The sequence below is a fragment of the Ovis canadensis genome, chromosome 1 (assembly GCF_042477335.2).
Source record: "Ovis canadensis isolate MfBH-ARS-UI-01 breed Bighorn chromosome 1, ARS-UI_OviCan_v2, whole genome shotgun sequence".
Classification (NCBI taxonomy): Eukaryota; Metazoa; Chordata; class Mammalia; order Artiodactyla; family Bovidae; genus Ovis; species Ovis canadensis.
Window position 1 is genome coordinate 86,495,675 of NC_091245.1, and position 23,200 is coordinate 86,518,874.

Below are 23,200 nucleotides of genomic sequence, written 5' to 3' on the forward strand. Positions count from 1 at the left end.
GCTGCTTAGTCACTCAGTCATGTCCCTCTCTGCAATTCCACGGACTATAGCCCACCAGGCTCTTCTATCCATGAAATTTCCCAGGCAAGAATACTGGAGTAGATTGCCACATCCTTTTCCAGGGGATCCTCCTGACCCAGGAATCGAACCCGTGTCTCTTACATACTACCTAAATATAGTCATGTATATTAGATAGGAGGCCTCAACCTGAACAGTAGAGACTTCATCTTGTACCTCAGTTTGCTTAGAATAAGACATACAGCAAAGAAGGTATATAGCAAACATTCAACAAGTGTTGATTATGATAAGTAATAAATATAAAGAAAATGGAAAACTTTGAGATGGAAACAACTGAGAACCTTATGCAATATGTTTTGATGGCAACCATGTTATAATGAAGCAACATGACATGACAAACAAACCCATATTCTTGCCTGGAGAACCCCATGGCGAGAGGAGCCTGGCAGGCTGCAGTCCATGGGGTCACAAAGAGTCGGACATGACTGAAGCAACTTAACACACACACAGACAATTATATAATAATAATGTAATTATATAACTTTATAGTAATGTTCCAACACAGATAGGCAACTACTTCTCTTTGTTTTGTAATAACCCCAACTGATTTTTTAAAAAGTAAAACTGAATAACATTCCCTTGTTAATAAATGTCATAGGCAGTGTGGTTTTTACCTGTTCATAAGACCAGATCTTAACCGCTATTTCAGGAGCAAGCTTGAGAACATTCGTACCATTTCCTCTCCACAAAGAAATGACTCCGCCCTCTTTCATCATCTCTATTAAATGGCTCTTTATCTTCACATTCTTCGTTTCTAAACTCTGAGCCTTGAAAAGGAAAGGAAGAATTTTGAAAATCACGGTACAATTTGAAGAACTTTGAAAACCACATATTGTAATTTTCATGTGATTGGCAGGACAGAGTTGAAGTTCCTAAAATATGGACGGTCTCTCCTGTTGGGGAAACAGCAGCTGTCCTGGTGATTAGACAGCTTTCAAGACATGTTTATTTTAATCCCTGCACTATAGCTTAAGAAGAGGACACCTTACACAGAGGACACAAGATCATGCTGCAGACATGGTTGCTTTGTTGCCCCCTCCTCAGAGGGATGAACAACTGACTCTCCCATCAGGAAGAGTGAAATTGGGTGTACATTCCAAGAGAAGCGTCAGGGAAGCAACATTTCTGAAAAGTTAAGGCCACAGAAACTCAGAGAACTTATTGCTAACAAGTGGCTTATGAGGCTTTTAATAAGGGTGATCAGTGTGGTCAGTGAAAGCAGAGAAAAAAAAGCGGAATCCGACTAACTCTGTGGCCAACATATGAAACCTTTCTCCAGGGCATGTATTAGAAAAGAGATATACACTTGTCTTAAGACAGTATCAGAGAATGTGCTCTGGACATTGACTATACTGCATTGACATAAGAAAAATTAAACCCAGAGCAATACTGAAAAGCAGAGACATTACTTTGCCAACAAAGGTCCGTCTAGTCAACGCTATGGTTTTTCCTGTGGTCATGTATGGATGTGAGAGCTGGACTGTGAAGAAAGCTGAGTGCCGAAGAATTGATGCTTTTGAACTATGGTGTTGGAGAAGACTCTTCAGAGTTCCTTGGACTGCAAGGAGATCCAACCAGTCCATTCTGAAGGAGATCAGCCCTGGGATTTCTTTGGAGGGAATGATGCTAAAGCTGAAACTCCAGTACTTTGGCCACCTCATGCGAATAGTTGACTCATTGGAAAAGACCCTGATGCTGGGAGGGATTGGGGGCAGGAGGAGAAGGGGATGACAGAGGATGAGATGGCTGGATAGCATCACCGACTTGATGGACATGGGTCTGAGTGAACTCCGGGAGTTGGTGATGGACAGGGAGGCCTGGCGTGCTGCCATTCATGGGGTCGCTAAGAGTAGGACATGACTGAGTGACTGAACTGAACTGAACTGAATATGACTCAACATGTGAGTGAAGATAACAGGAAAAGTAAAAGATAAATTCAACAAATATAGTCCAGTAAAAGAAGCTACAAAAGTGGTTTTTAAATAAGAGGTATTAAAGAACTATATATCTGTTTTTAAGGAGACTGGCGGCAGTCTGATGGCTGTAGTATGATAGTTGGATACCTAGTAAATGTGGAGGGGATCAGCAGGCTCATTGTAAAACATATATGAAGAGAAAAGGAGGGAAAACTGACCAAAAATGAAAAAAAAAAAAAGAACCAGTATGAAGATAATTACCAACTCTCTACTGAGGAGAAAAAGACACAAACTCAGAATGATACCTGTATTTTATAGCCATAGTAATAAATAGGTTTACTTTAATTTGTGCAATAAATCTATAAAAGAGTGTTGAAATTCACTCAACATATAACATAAGGAAATCTTTCTGAACTGGCTTGTATACAGTCACTGAGCTAAGCCCTTGCATACCCACTCTCTCCTGCATCAGTCTCTCTAGCGCCAGGGAATCCCAGGTAGACTCCACTTTAAATGGGTGCCTGCCTAGGTGACTATTAATCAGTCTACCTATGTGCCTTCCTACCAGCCACTTGCCCTCCTGCATCATCCCTTGGCCTCTCTGTTCAGAGCATTAGTAAGATAAAAATACAAGTGACAAGATTCATTTGAGTATTTAGATCCATTCAGAAATTCTGGTGCACCAATTATTTTCTCTCTTGCCAGCAAGATCTTTTATAAAATAATATGACCTGATGTTTGGGAGGATACAGGGAAACAGGTAGTTTCATATAGTACTAGGAAAAGTAATATATGATAAATGTGAATACATATCAAAAGCCTTATGGAGTAACCATCATAATCAACAAAAGAGTCTGAAATGCATTACTTGGATGCAATCTCAATAACAACAGAATAATCTCTGTTCATTTCCAAGGCAAACCATTCAATATCACGGTAATCCAAGTCTATGCCCCAACCAGTAATGCTAAAGAAGCTGAAGTTGAACGGTTCTATGAAGACCTATAAGACCTTCTAGAAATAACACCCAAAAAAGATGTCCTTTTCATTATAGGGGATTGGAATGCAAAAGTAGGAGTTCAAGAAACACCTGGAGTAACAGGCAAATTTGGCCTTGGAATACAAAATGAAGCAGGGCAGAGGCTAATACAGTTTTCCCAAGAGAAAGCACTGGTCATAGCAAACACGCTCTTCCAACAACACAAGAGAAGACTCTACACATGGACATCACCAGATGGTGGACACCAAAATCAGACTGATTATATTCTTTGCAGCCAAAGATGGAGAAGCTCTTTTCAGTCAGCAAAAACAAGACTAGGAGCTGACTGTGGCTCAGATCATGAACTCCTTATTGCCAAATTCAGACTTACATTGAAGAAAGTAGGGAAAACCACTAGACCATTCAGGAATGACCTAAATAAAATGCTTTATGATTACACATTGGAAGTGAGAAATAGATTTAAGGGACTAGATCTGATAGACAGAGTGCCTGATGAACTATGGATGGAGATATGTGACACTGTATAGGAGACAGGAATCAAGACCATCCCCAAGAAAAAGAAATGCAAACAAAGCAAAATGGATGTCTGAGGAGGCTTTACAAATATCTGTGAAAAGAAGGGAAGCGAAAAGCAAAGGAAAAGGGAAAAATATACCTGTTTGAATGCAGAGTTCCAAAGAATAGCAAGGAGAAATAAGAAAGCCTACCTCAGCAATCAATGCAAAGAAATAGAGGGAAAAAATAGAATGGGAAAGACTAGAGATCTCTTCAAGAAAATTAGAGATACCAAGGGAACATTTCATGCAAAGATGGGCTCGATAAAGGACAGAAATGGTCTGGACCTAACAGAAGCAGAAGGTATTAAGAAGAGGTGGCAAGAATACACAGAAGAACTGTAAAAAAAGATCTCATGAACCAGATAACAACAATGGTGTGATCACTCACCTAGACCCAGACATCCTGGAATGTGAAGTCAAGTGGGCCTTAGGAAGCATCGGTCTGAACAAAGCTAGTGGAGGTGATGGAATTCCAGGTGAGCTATTTCAAATCCTAAAAGATGATGCTGTGAAAGTGCTGCACTCAATATGCCAGCAAATTTGGCAAACTCAGCAGTGGCCACAGGACTGGAAAAGATTAGTTTTCATTCCAATCCCAAAGAAAGGAAATGCCAAAGAATGCTCAAACTACTGCACAATTGCACTCATCTCACACGTTAGTAAAGTAATGCTTAAAATTCTCCAAGCCAGGCTTTAGCAATATGTGAACAGTGAACTTCCAGATGTTCAAGCGGGTTTTAGAAAAGCCAGAGGAACTAGAGATCAAATTGCCAACATCCACTGGATCATGGAAAAAGCAAGAGAGTTCCAGAAAAACATCTCTGCTTTATTGACTATGCCAAAGCCTTTGACTGTGTGGATCACAATAAACTGTGGAAAATTCTGAAAGAGATGGGAATACCAGACCACCTGACCTGCCTCTTGAGAAACCTGTATGCAGGTCAGGCAGCAACAGGTAGAACTAGACATGGAACAACAGACTGGTTCCAAATAGGAAAAGGAGTACGTCAAGGCTGTATATTGTCACCCTGCTTATTTAACTTATATGCAGAGTACATCATAAGAAACGCTGGGCTGGAAGAAGCACAAGCTGGAATCAAGATTGTCAGGAGAAATATCAATAATCTCATATATGCAGATGACACCACCCTTATGGCAGAAAGTGAAGAAGAACTAAAGAGCCTCTTGATGGAAGTGAAAGAGGAGAGTGAAAAAGTTGGCTTAAAGCTCAACATTCAGAAAACTAAGATCATGGCATCCAGTCCCATCACTTCATGGCAAATAGATGGGGAAACAGTGGCAGACTTTATTTTGGGGGGGCTCCAAAATCACTGCAGGTGGTGATTGCAGCCATGAAATTAAAAGACGCTTAGTCTTGGAAGGAAAGTTATGACCAACCTAGACAGCATATTAAAATGCAGAGACATTACTTTGTCAACAAAGGTCTGTCTAGTCAAGGCTATGGTTTTTCCAGTAGTCATGTATGGATGTGAGAGTTGGACTATAAAGAAAGCTGAGTGCCAAAGAATTGATGCTTTTGAACTGTGGTGTTGGAGAAGACTCTTGAGCATCCCTTGGCCTGCAAGGAGATCTAACCAGTCTGTCCTAAAGGAGATCAGTCCTGTTGTTCATTGAAGGACTGATGTTGAAGCTAAAACTCCAATATTTTGGCCACCTGATGTGAAGAGCTGACTCATTTGAAAAGACCTTGATGCTGGGAAAGATTGAGGGCAGGAAGAGAAGGGACAACAGAGGATGAGATGGTTGGATGGCATCACCATCTCAACGGACACTAATTTGGGTAAACTCCGGGAGTTGGTGATGGACAGGGAGGCCTGGCGTGCTGCAGTTCTTGTGGTCTGCAAAGAGTCAGAGATGACTGAGTGACTGAACTGAACTGAACTGATGTAGAGAATTCACTTGCAGTAATGGCAAGCTGGGTAATAAGGAAGGAATGTACTTCCAAGTAAGGATAACTGAAAAAGCCAATGGCATATTTATTTCTTAAAGTTTCTTAAAGGTATCCATGAGCTAACAAGACAGAGACATATTCCAAGGCCAGTATCTAGGAGAGAAGAGAAAATCTAGAAAGGTAAGATTACCACTCAAGTGTATTTCTGGACCCAGAAAAAAATAATTATAAAGTTAACTCATTGTTTTGTTGCCTCTCTGGGATAACAGAAAACAGAAGACAAAGCTCAGGGCTCGCTGAAGGTATAGGTCTCTGAAGAACCATCTCCACTTTAAACTGGGACTTTGCAGGTCTATCCCCTTACGGTAAGGGTAAACCAGAAGAAACCAGCCTCTGCAAGGGCATGGCTTTGTACCAGCTGGGTGGTTCTGGGAACGTCAAGACTCAAATCTGAATTAAATGATGTGATTCCAGATTGATAGTCCTCCCAAGCACCTAACAGAAACAAATAAAAATCTAGTCTCAAGCTGGATATCATCATCATAGCTCCTCAAGTTATTACTCCAAGTGATATTTTAGAAAACAACATCAAAAACTAATGGAGGGGGAAAAACGTAGAATAACTTTTAAAAATATAACTGAAGGCAAGAAAGGAAATAAGAAGATCTTAGAACATGCAGGACAAATAGAAAGCATAAAATAAGATGGCAGCCTTGAACAAAATATCAATAAGTACACCAACTGTTAAATGAAATGTCTTCTAGTTTAAAATACAACAAAATCCAGGAAATTCCCTGTCAGTCCAGTGGTAAGGACTCTGTGATTTCACTGCTAAGGGCCTGGTTCAATCCACAGTAGAAGAACTAAGATCCTGCAAGCCATGCTGGCAAGCCAAACAAATGAAAAATATATAAAATAAAATAAAAACCACCTATACGCCATTTACCTGTAACTTATCTAAAACATACAAATGCTGAAACCCTGAAAGTAAAAGAATGACAATGGATATATAACACAAATCCCAAGCAAGAGTACAGAGTGCATCTATATCAATGTCAGACAAAATAGAACGAAAGGCATTTACAGAGACGAAGAAGATCACTTCACAGTGACAAAAGGTTCAGTTCACCAAGAGTATTCTAATTTTTAGCATCAATGTATATAAAGGAAAAGTGACAGTGCTACAAGCAGAGCAGGGCTAGACCTGAGAAGGGTTGCTGCCCCCGGCCCTCTATCTCAGCCTCCCAGAGCGGAGAGCTGGAGAGTGTGGAGTGCAGAAGCTTAAGCCTGCCCTACATAGAAGAAGAGTGAAGCTAATAAAACAAGCGATGAGACTACAAAAAAACGTGTGGAGTTTTCAAGAGGCTGATTCACAGGGATTTATTTCTTGTGGTCATTCTTTGATTTTCTTGGTGACAGAAAAACAATGCAAATAAACAGATGTATAAATTCCTTTTATAACAGAAATTCTGATTTGCTAAGAGAGTAGATTTGAAAACTCATCAGAAGAAAAAAACATAACTATATATGGTGATGGATGTTAACTAGATTTATTGTGGTGATCATTTGCAATGCATACCTATACTGAATCACTATATTGTACACATAAAACTAATATAATAAGTCAATTATATCTCAATTTGTAAAAAAAAGAAAAAAATCTGTGGGAGAAACATAGCTAGAAAACACAACTGCAGAAGAAATCTATACAAGCTACCTAAAATATCCATTCTTCATTTTTAATACAAAAGAACAATACAGGGTCATAATATATGTGAAGGAGGAAAGGCAGCATAGAACGCAAAACTAAGATAAACAGAATAATTAAATCCACAGAAAATAGTGACAATTTAGGAAACTACATTTAACTAAAACAAAAAAAAACATAAAGGACCCTGTAATGTCCTCAGAAAGAATCAAGATGATATCGAATTCATTGTAAGAAATACCAAACAAGAAAAAGATACTATGAAAAAAGATCAGTCAAAAGGATAAAAAGAGCTCTCAGAAATTTAAACTGTGATTACTAAAATAAGAAGTTTAATAGAAGGGTTAAAAAAACAGTACTGAAGAAATGTCCCAGAATGTCAAGTAAAATGACATAGTAATAAAAATATTTATGAAAAGATAAGATTGCAATGCAGGCTTAGTTCCTGGCTCAGGAGGATCCTCTGGAGAAGAGAATGACAACCCACACCAGTATTCTTGCCTGGAAAATCCCATGGACAGAGGAGTCTGGCAGGCTACAGTCCATTGGGTCACAAAAAGTCAGACACAACTGAGCAACTAACACACACACACAAGCTGCATCCAGGTCAGTCTGGGAGGTACCACATTCAACCATTCAACCAGAAGAATTCCAGAGAGAATAAAGTGAAGAAAACTAAGGAGGAAACACTAGAATACATTAATGCTGAAGAAAGACCTAAGTTTATCGTTAAGAAGAGCCCACCAAGTGTCAAGCACAATGGGTTGAAAAGAACCTACCTAAACTCACAGTGTACAATTTCAGAATACCCAACGTAGTACTTAGTTGCTCAGTCATGTCCGACTCTTTGAGATTCTTTGGATTGTAGCCCGCCAGGCTCCTCTACCTATGGGATTTTTTTTTTTTCCTATCTTCTATCAGTGGGATTTTTCAGGCAAAAATACTGGAGTCAGTTGCCATTTCCTCCTCCAGGGGATCTTCCCCACCCAGGAATCTGACCCGTGTCTCCCGTGTCTTCTGCATTGCAGGCAGATTCTTTACATGCTGAGCCACTGGAAAAGCCCAAGGTACAGGCATGACTAAATGCTTCCAGAGAGGAAAGTCAGGTAATCTACAAAATATCAAAATGGCATCAGACTTTTCAGAAGTAATACTGAATACTACAAAATAATAGCATAATGCCTTAAGAAGTTCTAAGGGAAAGCATTTTTTACTTTGATGTCCATATTCTGCCAATCTGCCAATCAAAGAGAAAAGAAAAATAAAATAATTTTAGACATGTAAGATACTGACTTTCAGAAAAAGTGGTAGAATGACCCCACATGTTTATTTCCTCATCCTCCCAAAACCACACAAAAACAATAGTAAAGTAACAAAGAAGGCAATAACTAGGGCACCCATCGATCCCAATTCCCCCAAAAGCTGTCCCCTCATGATTATTAAGCACCCCTTTCTTTTTTAAAAGTGTCTCAGTTCAAATGAAAATTATGTGGTCACCTCATTACTAATCTGCAGGGGTACGGGTATTAGCGGTTTCATCAGATTTGGGGGAGGTAGAAAGCAAATGGAAAAGTGATAACTAATTTAGCAAAGTAAAAGTTGTAACTCAAGGTTCTGAGGAGGGGAAAGCACATAGAACTAAATTTTCCTTTAAAAATCCATGAGGCTTTATTCTCTGGAGGAAGCAGAGAGGATCTTAACTCAGGAATACAGAATTCAAGAATTCAGTGAGGCATAGGACTAAAAACAGATGAATTAAGTGAGTAAATATACACAGTAGGCCTCCTGTCCCTTTCCCCTGCTTGAACTCAGAATACCAGCAGCCAGACATGCTCCCTTGCTTTGTATTTTTCTATAAAAGTTAGAGATAGATTTATTCCATGGTGACCCATAAAGGCTAAAAGGAGACAGTGACCAAATGTTGTTATAGGTCCATCATTTCTGCCTTGAATAGAGCAATGAAGAGGGTGGACACCCTTCTCACCTGGTTTCAGTTGAACAGTCATAACCAGAGACTTGGCCACAGGCTCAAGCAATTTCTTCATTGCCTGCATTAATTTGAAAGGGACCCAAAACTTCAGAAAACTGAAGAATACCACCTACAGGGCCCTGCATTTGACCCTGAACACTTTCTGTCTCTTGTCACAATTTTCAGTCCAGGGAGAGAATTAAAAGTATTGTGCAGCCTTCCCTTCCCAGGCTCCACCAAAAAAAAAAAAAAGGTTTTCCTAATTTTTGCCCTGTCTAGAATACTAGTACTAGGTTGTATTTAATTATTTATTTGCAGATCTGTCTCCATCACAAAACTCCAAAATGCATGTGAATGAGAATGGTATATCACTTGGTTGTTGCACCCTCAAGGTGAGTTGAGTGTCTGGGAACTTATTGAATAACTGAGTCTAGATTACTGGCAATGAAGCAATTTGCACATGAAAAAAAAATCAAGAAATATTATTAAAAAGACTTCTGAAATCCTCCTTTTTAAAAGCATCAAATATTATTCACATTACTCAAAATCATGTACACGAACTATGCAACACACCTGCATGAGGGTTTTCAGACGCTCTAATGGCGCTGTACATGTTCGAGCACACATACCCGCTATGCCTCCAGCCAACAGATATTTCCATAGATGACCAGATTTTCTCTTTTCATCAACTAAATTATGAAAAGTCCATCTATCTCCCATGTCAATTCCCTATCAAAACAAATTTTACATAACATTATAGTTAGCTGATCTCAAATGGAAACATTATCTCCTAATAAGGTCTAAATTTTTTATATATTTCATCTCCACAGCAAATTTAATATCAGCCTTTCCTACGATTTTATATCTTACCAACCAATATAACTTTAAATAACTCATAAATTAGCTTGAAATACTGTCAATTATAAAATTAATATAATTATATTAAAAATATGAATTGATAATTTTTGTATCATGCTTAGGAAAACCTTTACAATTTAACCATTTAAAAATCTGTATACCATTTTCAACATAAAATTATTTGTCTAAGATTAAATACAAAAAGAACAATCTGTCAAATTCTAATAAATACTTTTAGCTCTCCTGTGTCTCCTACATTGCAGGCGGTTTCTTTACCCGCTGAGCCATCGAGGATGCCCCATAGTCAAATACAGGCTGTGCACACAGTGGTGAGAATAGTTATTTAAGAGGCAATAATGTATAAGTATCTTCAGTGTTCAAGACTAGCAGATTCTCCTATTATCTTCAGTCAGACTTTTCACTTCTAACAAGTTCAATTCAGTCGCTCACTCATGTCGTGTTGCCCTAATGGTCCGGGAGCAAGCAACAAGAATGAAGACAGAATACGAAATCTGGTGCAGTGTGTCAGGGGATCTGCAGCCGCTATTGGACTGAGGTGCAGAGTCCACTCTAAGTCCAGCTTTTATTCCTAATTGCAGACTACAACATTTTTTTATCATACCTTTCCCAAGACACTACACTGACACAGTCCAGATCTCCTTGTTTTTACCCCAGGCCATTCCCTTTTGAGCTAGTCTCAGGAACAATCAGCAAGTATGTAGGCAGCGTTCATGCTTGATGCCAACCCAGGTGTTCCAAGGTCCATGCTTTCATGATCCCAGTCACACTCCCTTCTGGGTTTGGCCTTGAGGTTTATAACAAGGAGATTATTCTTAAGAAAAACATGAAAGATAATCGTTAACACAGTTTCTTAATATATGCCGTTTTTCCAGGTGCTCTTTCTGTGGAATTTCTCAAGGCTGTGAAACCACATTATGAGGAATTCCCATTACAGTGTCAGACTCTTTGCGACCCCATGGACCTCAGCACACCAGGCTTCCCTGTCCATCACCAACTCCCGGAACTTACTCAAACTCATATCCATCAAGTCAGTGATGCCATCCAACCACCTCATCCTCTGTCGTCCCCTTCTCCTCCCACCTTCAATCTTTCTCAGCATCATAGTCTTTTCTAGTGAGTCAGTTCTTCACATCAGGTGGCCAAAGTATTGGAGTTTCAGCGGCAGCATCAGTCCTTCCAATGAATATTCAGGATTGATTTTCTTTAGGATAGACTGGTTGGATCTCCTTGCAGTCCAAGGGACCCTCAAGAGTCTTCTCCAACACCACAGTTCAAAAGCATCAATTCTTCGGCGCTCAGCCTTCTTTATAGTCTGACTCTCAAATCCATACATGACTACTGGAAAAAACATAACTTTGACTAGATGGACCTTTGTTGGCAAAGTAATGTCTCTGCTTTTTAATATGCTGTCTAGGTTGGTCATAGCTTTCCTTCCGAGGAGCAAGCATCTTTTAATTTCATGGCTGCAGTCACCACCTGCAGTGATTCTGAATCTCAAGAAAATAAAATCTGTCACTGTTTCCCCATCTATTTGCCATGTAGTGATGGGACCGGATGCCATGATCTTAGTTTTCTGAATGCTGAGTTTTAAGCCAACTTTTTCCCTTTCCTCTTTCATTTTCATCAAGAGGTTCTTTAGTTCTTTGTTTTCTGCCGTAAAGGTGGTGTCATCTGCATATCTGAGGTAATTGATATTTTTCCTGGCAATCTTGATTCCAGCTTGTGCTTCAACCAGCCCAGCATTTCCCATGATGTACTCTGCATATAAGTTAAATAAGCATGGTGACAATATTCAGCCTTGACACACTTGTTCCGATTTGGAACCCGTGTGTTGTTCCATTCACTTCTAACAAAGCAAATATAAAATATATGACAATACATTTAGAAGCACTTTCCTGTGTAATTGATAAAAAACCTGGGCCTTCCCATGTAGTGTGCAGAGCAGATAATAAATTCTGTGGTATATATATCACAAGTAGGTTTTTTTTTTTTTTTGAGGGTCTAGAAGTTTGATCACATATGTCATGATTAAGGACCTGGGCTCAGGAGTCAGGTGGGATTCAAATCCCAAATCCCCGAGCTCCTAATTGAATGAACCCTCTGTGACTTAGTTTCCTCAAATGCAAAGAGGAACAATACTAATACCTAACTGGATAGACTTATTTTTTTTTAATTAAGTAACTTAGAGCATATAAAGCACTCAGCATAATGTTTGGCACTAAAAAACACTCAGTGACTGTCAGTTACCAATATTATTAATTGTAAAACATAGAGTGCTTGAAAGCAATTAGTCCTCCAAGTGCTTGGCTGCGCTTAGTCATTAGCAATAATATGACTAGGAAATAGCTCAATATCTGTTTAAGAAATAAAAACTGACATTTACAGAGCAAACCCAGTGCTGTATTAAACAGTTACATGTGTCATTTTCAGTTCTCATAATAACCCTAAGTAAGTATTCAGTTCAGTTCAGTTCAGTTGCTCAGTCGTGTCCGACTCTCTGCGACCCCATGAATCGCAGCATGCCAGGCCTCTCTGTCCAACACCAACTCCCACAGTTCACTCAGACTCATGTCCATCGAGTCAGTGATGCCATCCAGCCATCTCATCCTCTGTCATCCCCTTCTCCTGCCCCCAGTCCCTCCCAGCATCAGAGACTTTTCCAATGAGTCAACTCTTCTCATGAGGTGGCCAAAGTACCGGAGTTTCAGCTTTAGCATCATTCCTTCCAAAGATATCCCAGGGCAGATCTCCTTCAGAATGGACTGGTTGGATCTCCTTGCAGTCCAAGGGACTCTCAAGAGTCTTCTCCAACACCACAGTTCAAAAGCATCAATTCTTCGGCGCTCAACCTTCTTCACAGTCCAACTCTCACATCCATACATGACCACAGGAAAAACCATAGCCTTGACTAGACGGATCTTAGTCGGCAAAGTAATGTCTCTGCTTTTGAATATGCTATCTAGGTTGGTCATAACTTTTCTTCCAAGGAGTAAGCGTCTTTTAATTTCATGGCTGCAGTCACCATCTGCAGTGATTTTGGAGCCCCAAAAAATAAAGTCTAACACTGTTTCCACTGTTTCCCCACCTATTTCCCATGAAGTGATGGGACCGGATGCCATGATCTTCGTTTTCTGAATGTTGAGCTTTAAGCCAACTTTTTCACTCTCCACTTTCATTTTCATTAAGAGGCTTTTTAGTTCTTCTTCACTTTCTGCCATAAGGGTGATGTCATCTGCATATCTGAGGTTATTGATATTTCTCCTGGCAATCTTGATTCCAGCTTGTGTTTCTTCCAGTCCAGTGTTTCTCGTGATGTACTCTGCATATAAGTTAAATAAGCAGGGTGACAATATATAGCTTTGACATACTCCTTTTCCTATTTGGAACCAGTCTGTTGTTCCCATGTCCAGTTCTAACTGTAAGTATTACTACCCCAATTTTACAGTTAAGAAAACTGAGGCCCAGAGAGATTAAATAATTTACTCCAGCTCATCCAGATAGCAAATGGCAGCGCTGGGATTTGAACCAGAGCTGGCACTATTTCCACCCTGCAGAACTGGCTGCTTTCTACCTCTGGGCTGTACAGCTAGAGTTCCAAGCACATTTGTATCCTGTGAAATTACTATAAACCAAACAATGGACCTGCCCATGGAACAAATGAAGCACCCTTTGTTAGCACTATACCCAAAAGGCAGTTCATTGAGTTCATTTTAAATGACTTTAGTAGGTTATTACCAACACTGTATCAGTTAATTTTCAAAATATGCACTTTCCATGCCTGTTTGCTGTTTATCTCATTATTAAACAGAAAACTTATCATGTATTAGGCATACAATGGGCTTCCCAGGTGGCACTAGTCTACCAATACAGGAAGAGAGCATAGCAACCCACTCCAGTATTCTTGCCTGAAGAATCCCACAGACAGAGGAGCCTGGAATGCTATGGTCCATAGGGTCGCAAAGAGTCAGACACAACTACAGTGACTTAGTATGCACACAGGCATACAATAAACGTATTTTTCATTGTCTTGAAATTGCTTTAATCATCTCTAAAAGGAAGGTATAGAATGAACACTTCCTAAAGGAAAAAAATCTCTTAATGATTACATATTTATTGAAAGAATGTTGGTAACTAGACAGTTTTGTAAGGGTCATATTATGAGTAGAGAATGCACACTGTTACAGCTAAGATAGTAAGATTATTCTATCAATAGTAATGTGATCCTACTGGTCTTCTCCATTTCTCAGAGACAGGACATATGGATGCATGTATAAATTTGACCCTTGAATAACACAGGGGTTAGAGGCACTGATCCCAGGTACAGTCAAAAATCCATGTAGAACTTTACAGTTAACCCTCCATATCCATTGTCAACCACAGATCATGTAGTATTTTAGTACTTATTTACTGTGAAAAAATATGCATATAAGTAAATCTGTGAAGTTCAAATCTGCATTGTCCAAGGTTCAACTGTATACATATAATCATGAGACACAGAATAGTATAGATTTTAGTTTGTAGTTACTAAGCAAAACTTTTAAGATAGTTTAAGAAATTTTGAGAACTTTAAGAAATTATGAAGCATAGATTTTTAAGTGCACCAACAGACAAGACCTATGCCGACCATGAGGTATATATGCATATGAAAAAAACTAAAGCTTAGAACACTCTTTCAAAAACTTCTGTTCAAAGTTTATTCATTCATCCAACAAATATTTATCAGTGAAGTGTTATATAATACAGCAATCTGCAATTCACACTCCCTACTTTTCAGGCAAGAAAATAACCAACTACAACACAAAATGATGGTGCTGAGTAGGAGTAATCAACTCTTAAGAGTGTACTTCCTCTCAACAGATGTGTGCCTTTTGCAGGTTGAAATTTTAGTTGAAATAGATATTACATGTCAACTCAGATTTTTTAGCATCATGCAAATTTCTGAGGAAACATCACTTATAGTATAGTATAGCATCAGCAAAACCTCACTAAATAATTTTCTGGCCCCACAATTTTCTAAGAGTATGTAATGTATTACATTTACACCCATGATTCATAGAATAAGACATACAAATTCGTAAAAAGAGACCACTTACGGTAAAATGGCTCCAGTAATGGGCAATTTCCTCCATATTTCTTGCAGGTTTAAATAAAAAATACTTCCTCCACTCATCCCAATCTACTGTCAGTGATCCATCAGCATCCATGCTATAAATTAATACAAATTACAATTCATACATTTTAAAAAGCATTATTAAAATGACATCATATTCTTAAAATTTGAGCTGTGTTGAGTTCTGCACATTGTTACTTTTGTGATGTAGAAAGTGCATCTCACATCTCTAAATTTTGGTTTATATGGGAATAATTCCTACAAAACAGAGCTATTAGACTATTAAACTGGATTATATGTACAAAGGCCTTGTAAATTACAAAGAACTAACAAGCTGTCAGTATTACTACATCCCAACCTTCTAGCATTTCTTCTTTAAATATTTCCCCTTCTCCCTATTTGTAACTTCATCTTGTAACTCCTTAACAATCAAAACGATGGCTGACAATTACCCTTTTTGGTTATGGATCTCAAAAGGCAATTTTCTTTTCTATGGATATAAAATATCCCATGTCAAAAATATCATAAGAAATGCAAATATCAATGGAAATAGAATTTTCATTAATATGAAATAATAGTAAGCTAATTTTAAGAATTCTCATCAGGGAATTTCTCAAATCTTTGAATGAAATTAAGAATGTGAAGAAAGATAATGAAATATATCATTTTGAAATGTGAGGTTCCCAAAATTTCAAAGTTACTTGTTTGAGGTAGCACCCTTTCTCATCTCCCTCAGTGATTACTGCTAATTTTCACACATCTCAAGCCACCAAATCAATTTTTGACTCTCACTCTCAGGCCATGTTGTCCCCCATTTCTCCATAAAACATGAGTGTTGAAGTGTTTTCATCTTAAAACCTCTTAACCCAACCTTCCCCACAGTCACCCCTTAGATCTCTGCCTTTGCAGTAACACTCTCTAAAGGGTTGTTTGTCTAGGGACTTCCCTGGTGGTCCAGTGGTTAAGACTCTAAGCTTTCAATGCACGGGGCCCAGGTTCAATCCCTGGCCAGGGAAATTAAGACCCCATAAGCTGCATGGTACAGCAAAAAATGAGAAGGGCATGGCAACCCATTTCAGTATTCTTGCCTGGAGAATCCCATGGACAGAGGAGCCTGGCAGTCTATAGTCCATGGGGTCGCGAAGAGTCAGACACTACTGAAGTGACTTAGCATGCATGCACATATACAGCCAAAATATATACATAAATAAGTTACTTTAAAGAGCTATCTACCTTCTGTCTCCACTTTCTCATTCTCTTTTGAACCCACTCCCATCAGGCTCTCACTACTATTACTACACCAGTATTCTCCATGGCCCCAAATTAGTGATCCATTCTCTATCCTCATCTTTACCCTATCAGCAGCATATGACAAAGACAGTTGTCTCCTCCTTGAAACATTTTCTTCATCTAGTTTCCAGAATAGAGTGCTCTCTTAGCCCTCCTCCTTTTCTCTGGCTGCTCCTTCTCTGTCTCCTTCACTGGTTTGCCCTCATCTCCCCTGCCTCTAAATATAAGAGAACACCAGGACTCAGAGCATTATACTCTCTTCTTGGTTATCTCTTCCAGTTTCATGGCTTCAAATACCATCTATGGGCTATGACTTCCAAATGTCTCTCTTGAGTGATCCTCTGAACGCCAGATTACTATTTCAAGTTGCCCACCTAACATTTCTACTTAGATGTCTGGTTAGCATCTGAAACGCAACAAAAACAAACCTGAACTCTGATATCTACCCCATCCCAAACGTGCTGTTCTCACAGTTTTACCCCTCTCAATATATGACAATTCCATTCTTTTAGATGCTCAGGCCAAAAATCTTGGCACTATCCTTGACTATTTTTTTTTCTTTTACACCCCACTCACAATTCAGCAGTAAATATTGTGAACATTTCAAAATACATCCAGAATCCAATCACTACTTACCTCCTCCATCTTGCTACAAGCCACCCTCAAATGCGGTCTGTATTATTGCATACCTGTCCTCCATACTCTCACCCTTGTCCCCCCTATTCTCAACACATCGGCCAGAATGATCCTAAAATCTAAAATCATGTCATACCTCTGTCTAAAACCATCCAATGACTTACCAGGGCAAAAGCCAAAGTCCTTATAATTTCCTGCAAGATCATATGTGATCTGACTCCTGTTACCTCTTAAAGCTCATCTCCTACCACCTTCTTCTTCATTCACTCTATTCCAGGCACACTGCTCCCCTCTCAGTGTCCTAACCTTGTCAGATATACTGCCTTTCTGGTGACTTTGCTCATGCCACTTCCTTTGCCTAGACTGCTCTTCCCTCAAAGACCATCATGACTCCTTCCTCACTTCAAATCTCCACACAAATGTCACCAGCATGGCCTTCCCAACTCACCATATCTAAAACTGCAACTCCCCTATCACTCACACATCCATAGTTTTCCTCCCTTCTATTATTTTTCCACTTAGCACCATCTAGCATAATTTGTTTTTCTCCTATTGTCTCCTCTTGGTTATTGAGTGTTCCATAGAGCAGGAATTTCTGCCTGTTTCCTTCACTACTACTTCACTGCTACATCCCTGGCATCTATATAAATCCATGCATTCAGTAAATGAATGAATAAATTTCTCTCTACCCACTTTTATCCTCACCTCCTATGCGCCTAGACTCAGAGAATTACATGTTGACTCTTACTCAAGGACCCTGTCTGTCTCTCTTGAGCTATTGGTCCTACTCCTTCTCAATCATTAATTTCCTTTCTCTACAAGATATCCAACAAATGTCTCTCTTTCTCATGGCTACTTCTCCACAAATCTCTCCTATCCTTCAAAAAAATACAATGCAAGAAGACTTGCTTAGGCATCTTCTCCATCTTATCTAAACTTCCCAAATCAGTAAACTACATTCATCATACCCACCTCCTCACTTCCCATTTGTTCTGTAGCCCAGTGCAATCTGACATAACCCTTTACCACCCACTGAAACTATTTTCACTAAGAGGACCAGAAATCTCAAATGAACAGATCCAAGGAATTTTTTTTCAATATTTATGTTGCCAGTCCCTCCTGTTAAATCTGATACTCTCCACCCCTGGTTTTTGTAACAATATTAAGTCAGTCAGAAAACATGTATTGATCTGTTAGTACATTCCAGACACTGTACTAGGCATTGACTATAAAATAATGGATAATATACTTTGGTCCCAGCTTTACAGTCTATTGGGAATAGGGAATATGACAGATGAGCCTCTGTAAAGTTGTAAAAGGAAATACCACCAAAACCAAAAAAGTTTCAGAGGTCAGAGTCACATCTGAATAGAGACCTAAAGAATAAGCTAGGGGATATCCAAGTAAAGGAGCTGGAATGGGTCTCCCAGACAGAAAGAACAGTTTGTACAAGGGTTGAAGCAATGGGACTCCAGGGTGTTTGTTGCTGTTGTTCTTGTTGTTGTTGTTTAAGACTGAAAGCTCAGTCAGCCTGGAGCACAGAGTGGAGGGAGAGTTCTGGATGACGAGACTAGAGAGGTGGGCCAGACCACGTGGAGCCCTGTAGACCACAGAAAGGAAACAAGGTTCCATCTTAACCCTAGGAATAGTATTGATTATTAACATGGATATGATAATTCTAAATGAAGTGATAGCAAATCAAATTCCTCTGTATACTTAGAAGAACAACAAAAACCATGTTTCTGTGAGTAAATCCAACAAAAGTTATATAAGAGCTTTATAGAGGATATATAACATTAAAAGACATTAAAGAAGATCTAAAAATAAAGACATACATAATATTCATGAAAGAGAAAATGTAACATCATAAGTACATCACTTCTCCCCCAAATGGATCTATAAATTACATGCAATTGCAATCAAAATTCCAAAAAGGGGGAATTAAATTCCTGGTGGTCCAGTGGTTAGGACTCCATGCTTCCAGGGCAGGGGGCACAGGTTCAATCCCTGGTTAGGGAACTAAGAATCCCACATGCTGCATGGCGCAGCCAAAAAGAGTTCCAAAAGAGGTTTATGAGTGTATGTATGCACATGTGCATATTTATATATGTATCCAAATAAGCTGATTCTAAAATGCATATAGAAGATTAAAGGGCCAAGAATAGCATTGACATTATTGAAGATGAAGAAAGTAAAACCAGATATAAAGATGTATTCTAAAGTGATAGCAATTAGGAGATGGTAATGATGCATAACAGACAACAGCCAATGTAATATAGTAAAGAGATGAGAAACACATCCACATACAGATGGAAATTTAATAATATGACAGAGGTAAGCATTTCAAATTGTGGGAAAAGGATGAGACCAGTCAATTAATGGTGATGGAACAACAGACAATATAGAAAAAAATGAAACTGGACATGTAATTTTATAACATACATGAACATCAATTACAGATGAGTTAAAGAACTAAATGTAAAATGCAAAATTGTAAAAATAAGATATAGGTTAACATTTTTATATCCCAGGGTAAGGAAGAGTTTTTCAAGGTGTTAAAAGCACATGCATAAAAGAAAAAGATGGACAAATATGACTACATTAAAACTGAAATTTTCTGCACAATGACAAAAACACAAAAAATGAATTTAGAATAAGAAACAAGCTGGGAAAAGACATTTGCAGCACATATAACCATCACAGGATTAACATCCGGAATTTACGAAGGAACAGCTACAAACCATTAAGAAAATGATGACCAATTCAGCTTAAAAGTAGGCAAAAGACTTAACGTAAGCAATTCATAGGAAGCTAATATCCAAATGGCCAGCTAATACATTAAAAGATGTTCAGACTCACTAGCAATGAGGAATATAAGTAAATTAAATCAAATTATATTAAAACAACAGGACAATATTTCTGACCCATGGGTTTGGAAAACATTTAAATATTAGAAGACTATAGTATCAAGTAATAGAAAGGAAATACATTTCTAGTAGAATACTAAATTGGTACAACCACTCTGGAGAAAAATTTGTAATATCTAATTAAAGGTCTGTATACCCTACAGTTAAGCAACTTGACTGCAAGTAATAAACAAGATGATGTATATGAGACTATTCATTCCAGCATTGTTTTGTACTAGTAACAAAACAAAATTTAAAAAACAATTTTTTCAGGTATCATATAGGAAGTCCAAATTTCAAAGGGGAGAGTGATCTGTGCATTTTTTTTAATATTTTTGCATATATTTACCATTTTATTGTGTGTATATATAGATGACCATATAGGAAATTGATATTTGTAATAGTGGATTTGTTAATACTTTTTACATAACATTACTATTTAAACTGTAAACAGATTTTGCTCAGGATTAGTTTGAAAAATAATCTGAATTGTCATCTTAACATCCATCTATAGGGAAGTGATTAGTTCTATTACTCAAATTCGTTTCCTCAGCATTAAAATGACTTAATAGAACCCTTGTGACCTGCTGCAAAAATCTTCCTCTAAAGAAAAGGTTATGGTGGCAAATGACGTTTATTTTGTAAAAAAAGAAAAAAATATGTACTATGTACTTTTGTGTAAACACTGAAAAATCTCTAGTCATCTCTAAGAATTAACTTGCAACTGTTTCTATAGTGCTGTCGTCTTGGGCAGTGGGCAGTTACATGACTTCGTGTTTGTTTCCTTTGCAGTCTTTTTTTTTTTTTTCCTCCTAATAGGGAAAAAAAAAAAAAAGGCCACCTGCATCTGGTCCCATTCCTGCTGCAGTGAAACCTCGAGTTCCACAGACTTCGCATGCTGGCTCCTCTAACCCTGTGTGCTGCGTGTGCTTGTTTTTCTCATCTATTCTTTTTTAAATTCATGCTTAACTACTGTGGGAGAGAACAACTGTAAACAGCTTTAATTAAATCATACTTATAAAAAACTATTTTCTTAAACTCCAAAAAAAAAAAAAAAACACCTAAATTCTATCAGGAGAATTCATAAGTAAATTGAATCATATACATTAAATAGAAGCTGTACACTGACTAAAATGATTGATGCTATAGACATCAACATCAACAAATCTTTAAAATATAATATTTAGTAAAAGTGATTTTAAAAATATGCAGCATGCCACCATTTAAATAATGTCTTAAAATATGAGAAGCAGTATCATACTTTAAGGATATGTAGGTAGTAAAATAGACACAGAGATAAAAATGTGTATGGGGATGATAAGTTCAGAATAGTAGTTACTTCTGGCAGAAAAGAAGGAAATGGGTTTAAAGACACTGAAAACTTCAGCTGTCTGTAATGTTTTATTTATTTGAAAAATCTGAACCAAATATGGCAAAATGTTAAATATGACAAACCCAGTGATGGTATGGTTGTTTGTGATAAAATTCTCTATTGGTCTGTATGTTTCTTGAATGAAACAGTTCATAACAAGTTAGCTTTAACTCAGGAATGTTTAATGTCAGATCTACTACTATAGTACATTAAATAAATAAGTCAAGTGAACAGTTTCCCTGGTGGCTCGTGGTAAAGAATCCACCTGCCAATGCAAGAGACACAGGTTTGATCCCTGATCCAGGAAGATCCTACATGCCTGGGAGCAACTAAGCCTGTGCACCACAACTGAGCCTGTGCTGTAGAGCCCAGGAGCCACAACTGCTGAGCCTGAGCACTTTAGAGCCCATGCTCCGAACAAGAGAAGCCACAGCAATGAGAAGCCTGAGCGCGGCAACTAGAGAGTAGCCTGTGCTCACCACAAATAGAGAAGCCCATGCAGCAACGAAGACCCAGCACAGCCAAAAGTAAGTAAGCTTTTAAAAAATAGGTTAAGTGAAAAAAGCGGTATAGTTGACAAAATTCAGCTCTCTTTCCTAGTAGAGATACTTTTCTTCAGTGTTTTCTTATGTGTCCCTATCATAGCTTTCGCCACTCTGCAACTCAGCTCCCCTCAGCCCCATAGACTATTAGCTCTGCAAGGATGGGCACCAGGACCATATCGTTTATACCACTGAATCTTCACTGGCTACTGCATGTGTCACAAAAAGCATCAATCAATATCTGATTGATAGGTGACTTGATTGATTGGATGCTTGATGGCCTGATTAATAGCATAAAGCATATGATCTTACAAAAAATAGATATATGCATAAATATAAAATAAATATAAAATTATATCAATGGATTAATATTGCAGAGGTGGATTATGGTGACCTTGAGGAAGTTGCTTAACCTCAGTAAAACAAGGAAAATAATAGCCTTTGCCTCTAAAGTCTTAAGAGACTCAAAGCTGATAATATATCATATAGAACAGTGATAGCAAACAGATGATTATGAGCCATTATTCATGTTTTCATAAAATTTCCACAGTTTTCATTTTCATAATGAAAAAGCTGTTTGGGTTTTTGTTTGCTTGTGGGGTTTTTGGTTTTTTGTTTGTTTGGTTTTTGGTTTTCTGGCTACACTGTACAGCATGAGGGATCTTAGTTCCCCAACCAGAGACTGAACCCACAACAACCCCTGCAGTGAAAGCACAGAGTCCTAACCACTGGACTGCAAAGGAAGTCCGAAAGAAAGAAAGAAAGTGAAGTCGCTCAGTCGGGTCTGACTCTTTGTGACCCCATGGACTATAGCCCAACCAGACTCCTCCATCCACGGGATTTTCCAGGCAAGAATACTGGAATGGGTTGCCATTTCCTTCTCCAGGGGATCTTCCTGACCCAGGAATTGAACCCAGGTCTCCCGCATTGCAGGCAGACTCTTTACTGTCTAAGTTATGAGGGAAGCCCAAAAGGTTTTAAAGTAAATAAAAATTAATTTTAAAATATATATAATATGTAAGGGCTGACCTTTCAAGAATCTTCAATGCCTCTTTTTCAGAAATATGTATACCTATTAAGTTGAGACTATTGATAATTTCTGAAGGATCAATCACTCCTTTAAAGGAATAAAGAAAATGAGCATCAACTGGAAGGTTTGAAAATATGCAGAGGCAAACAGTAACGCAGTATTCAGCACATTATCACAACATGCCATAAAACATCAACATCCCAATTACTTTTTCTACTTGCCATGACAAAGAGACTGGAAAGTCCATATGACATTTCTTATATTAATAAATAAAAAGTTTATCTCCAATATTGCT

The 23,200-nt window shown here is 38.3% G+C and overlaps 1 protein-coding gene across 1 annotated transcript in view; it reads right to left on the reverse strand.

Annotated features, from left to right (window-relative positions):
• LOC138445362 (mitochondrial adenyl nucleotide antiporter SLC25A24-like) overlaps positions 1-23,200 on the reverse strand; it is a 63,162-nt gene that overhangs the window by 33,496 nt on the left and 6,466 nt on the right. The window contains exons 3-5 of the mRNA XM_069599307.1: positions 22,905-22,992; positions 15,113-15,224; positions 693-845 (exon numbers count right to left, since the gene is read on the reverse strand). Of these exons, the coding sequence (XP_069455408.1) occupies positions 693-845; positions 15,113-15,224; positions 22,905-22,992 (353 nt within the window). The remainder of the gene's footprint in view (positions 1-692; positions 846-15,112; positions 15,225-22,904; positions 22,993-23,200) is intronic.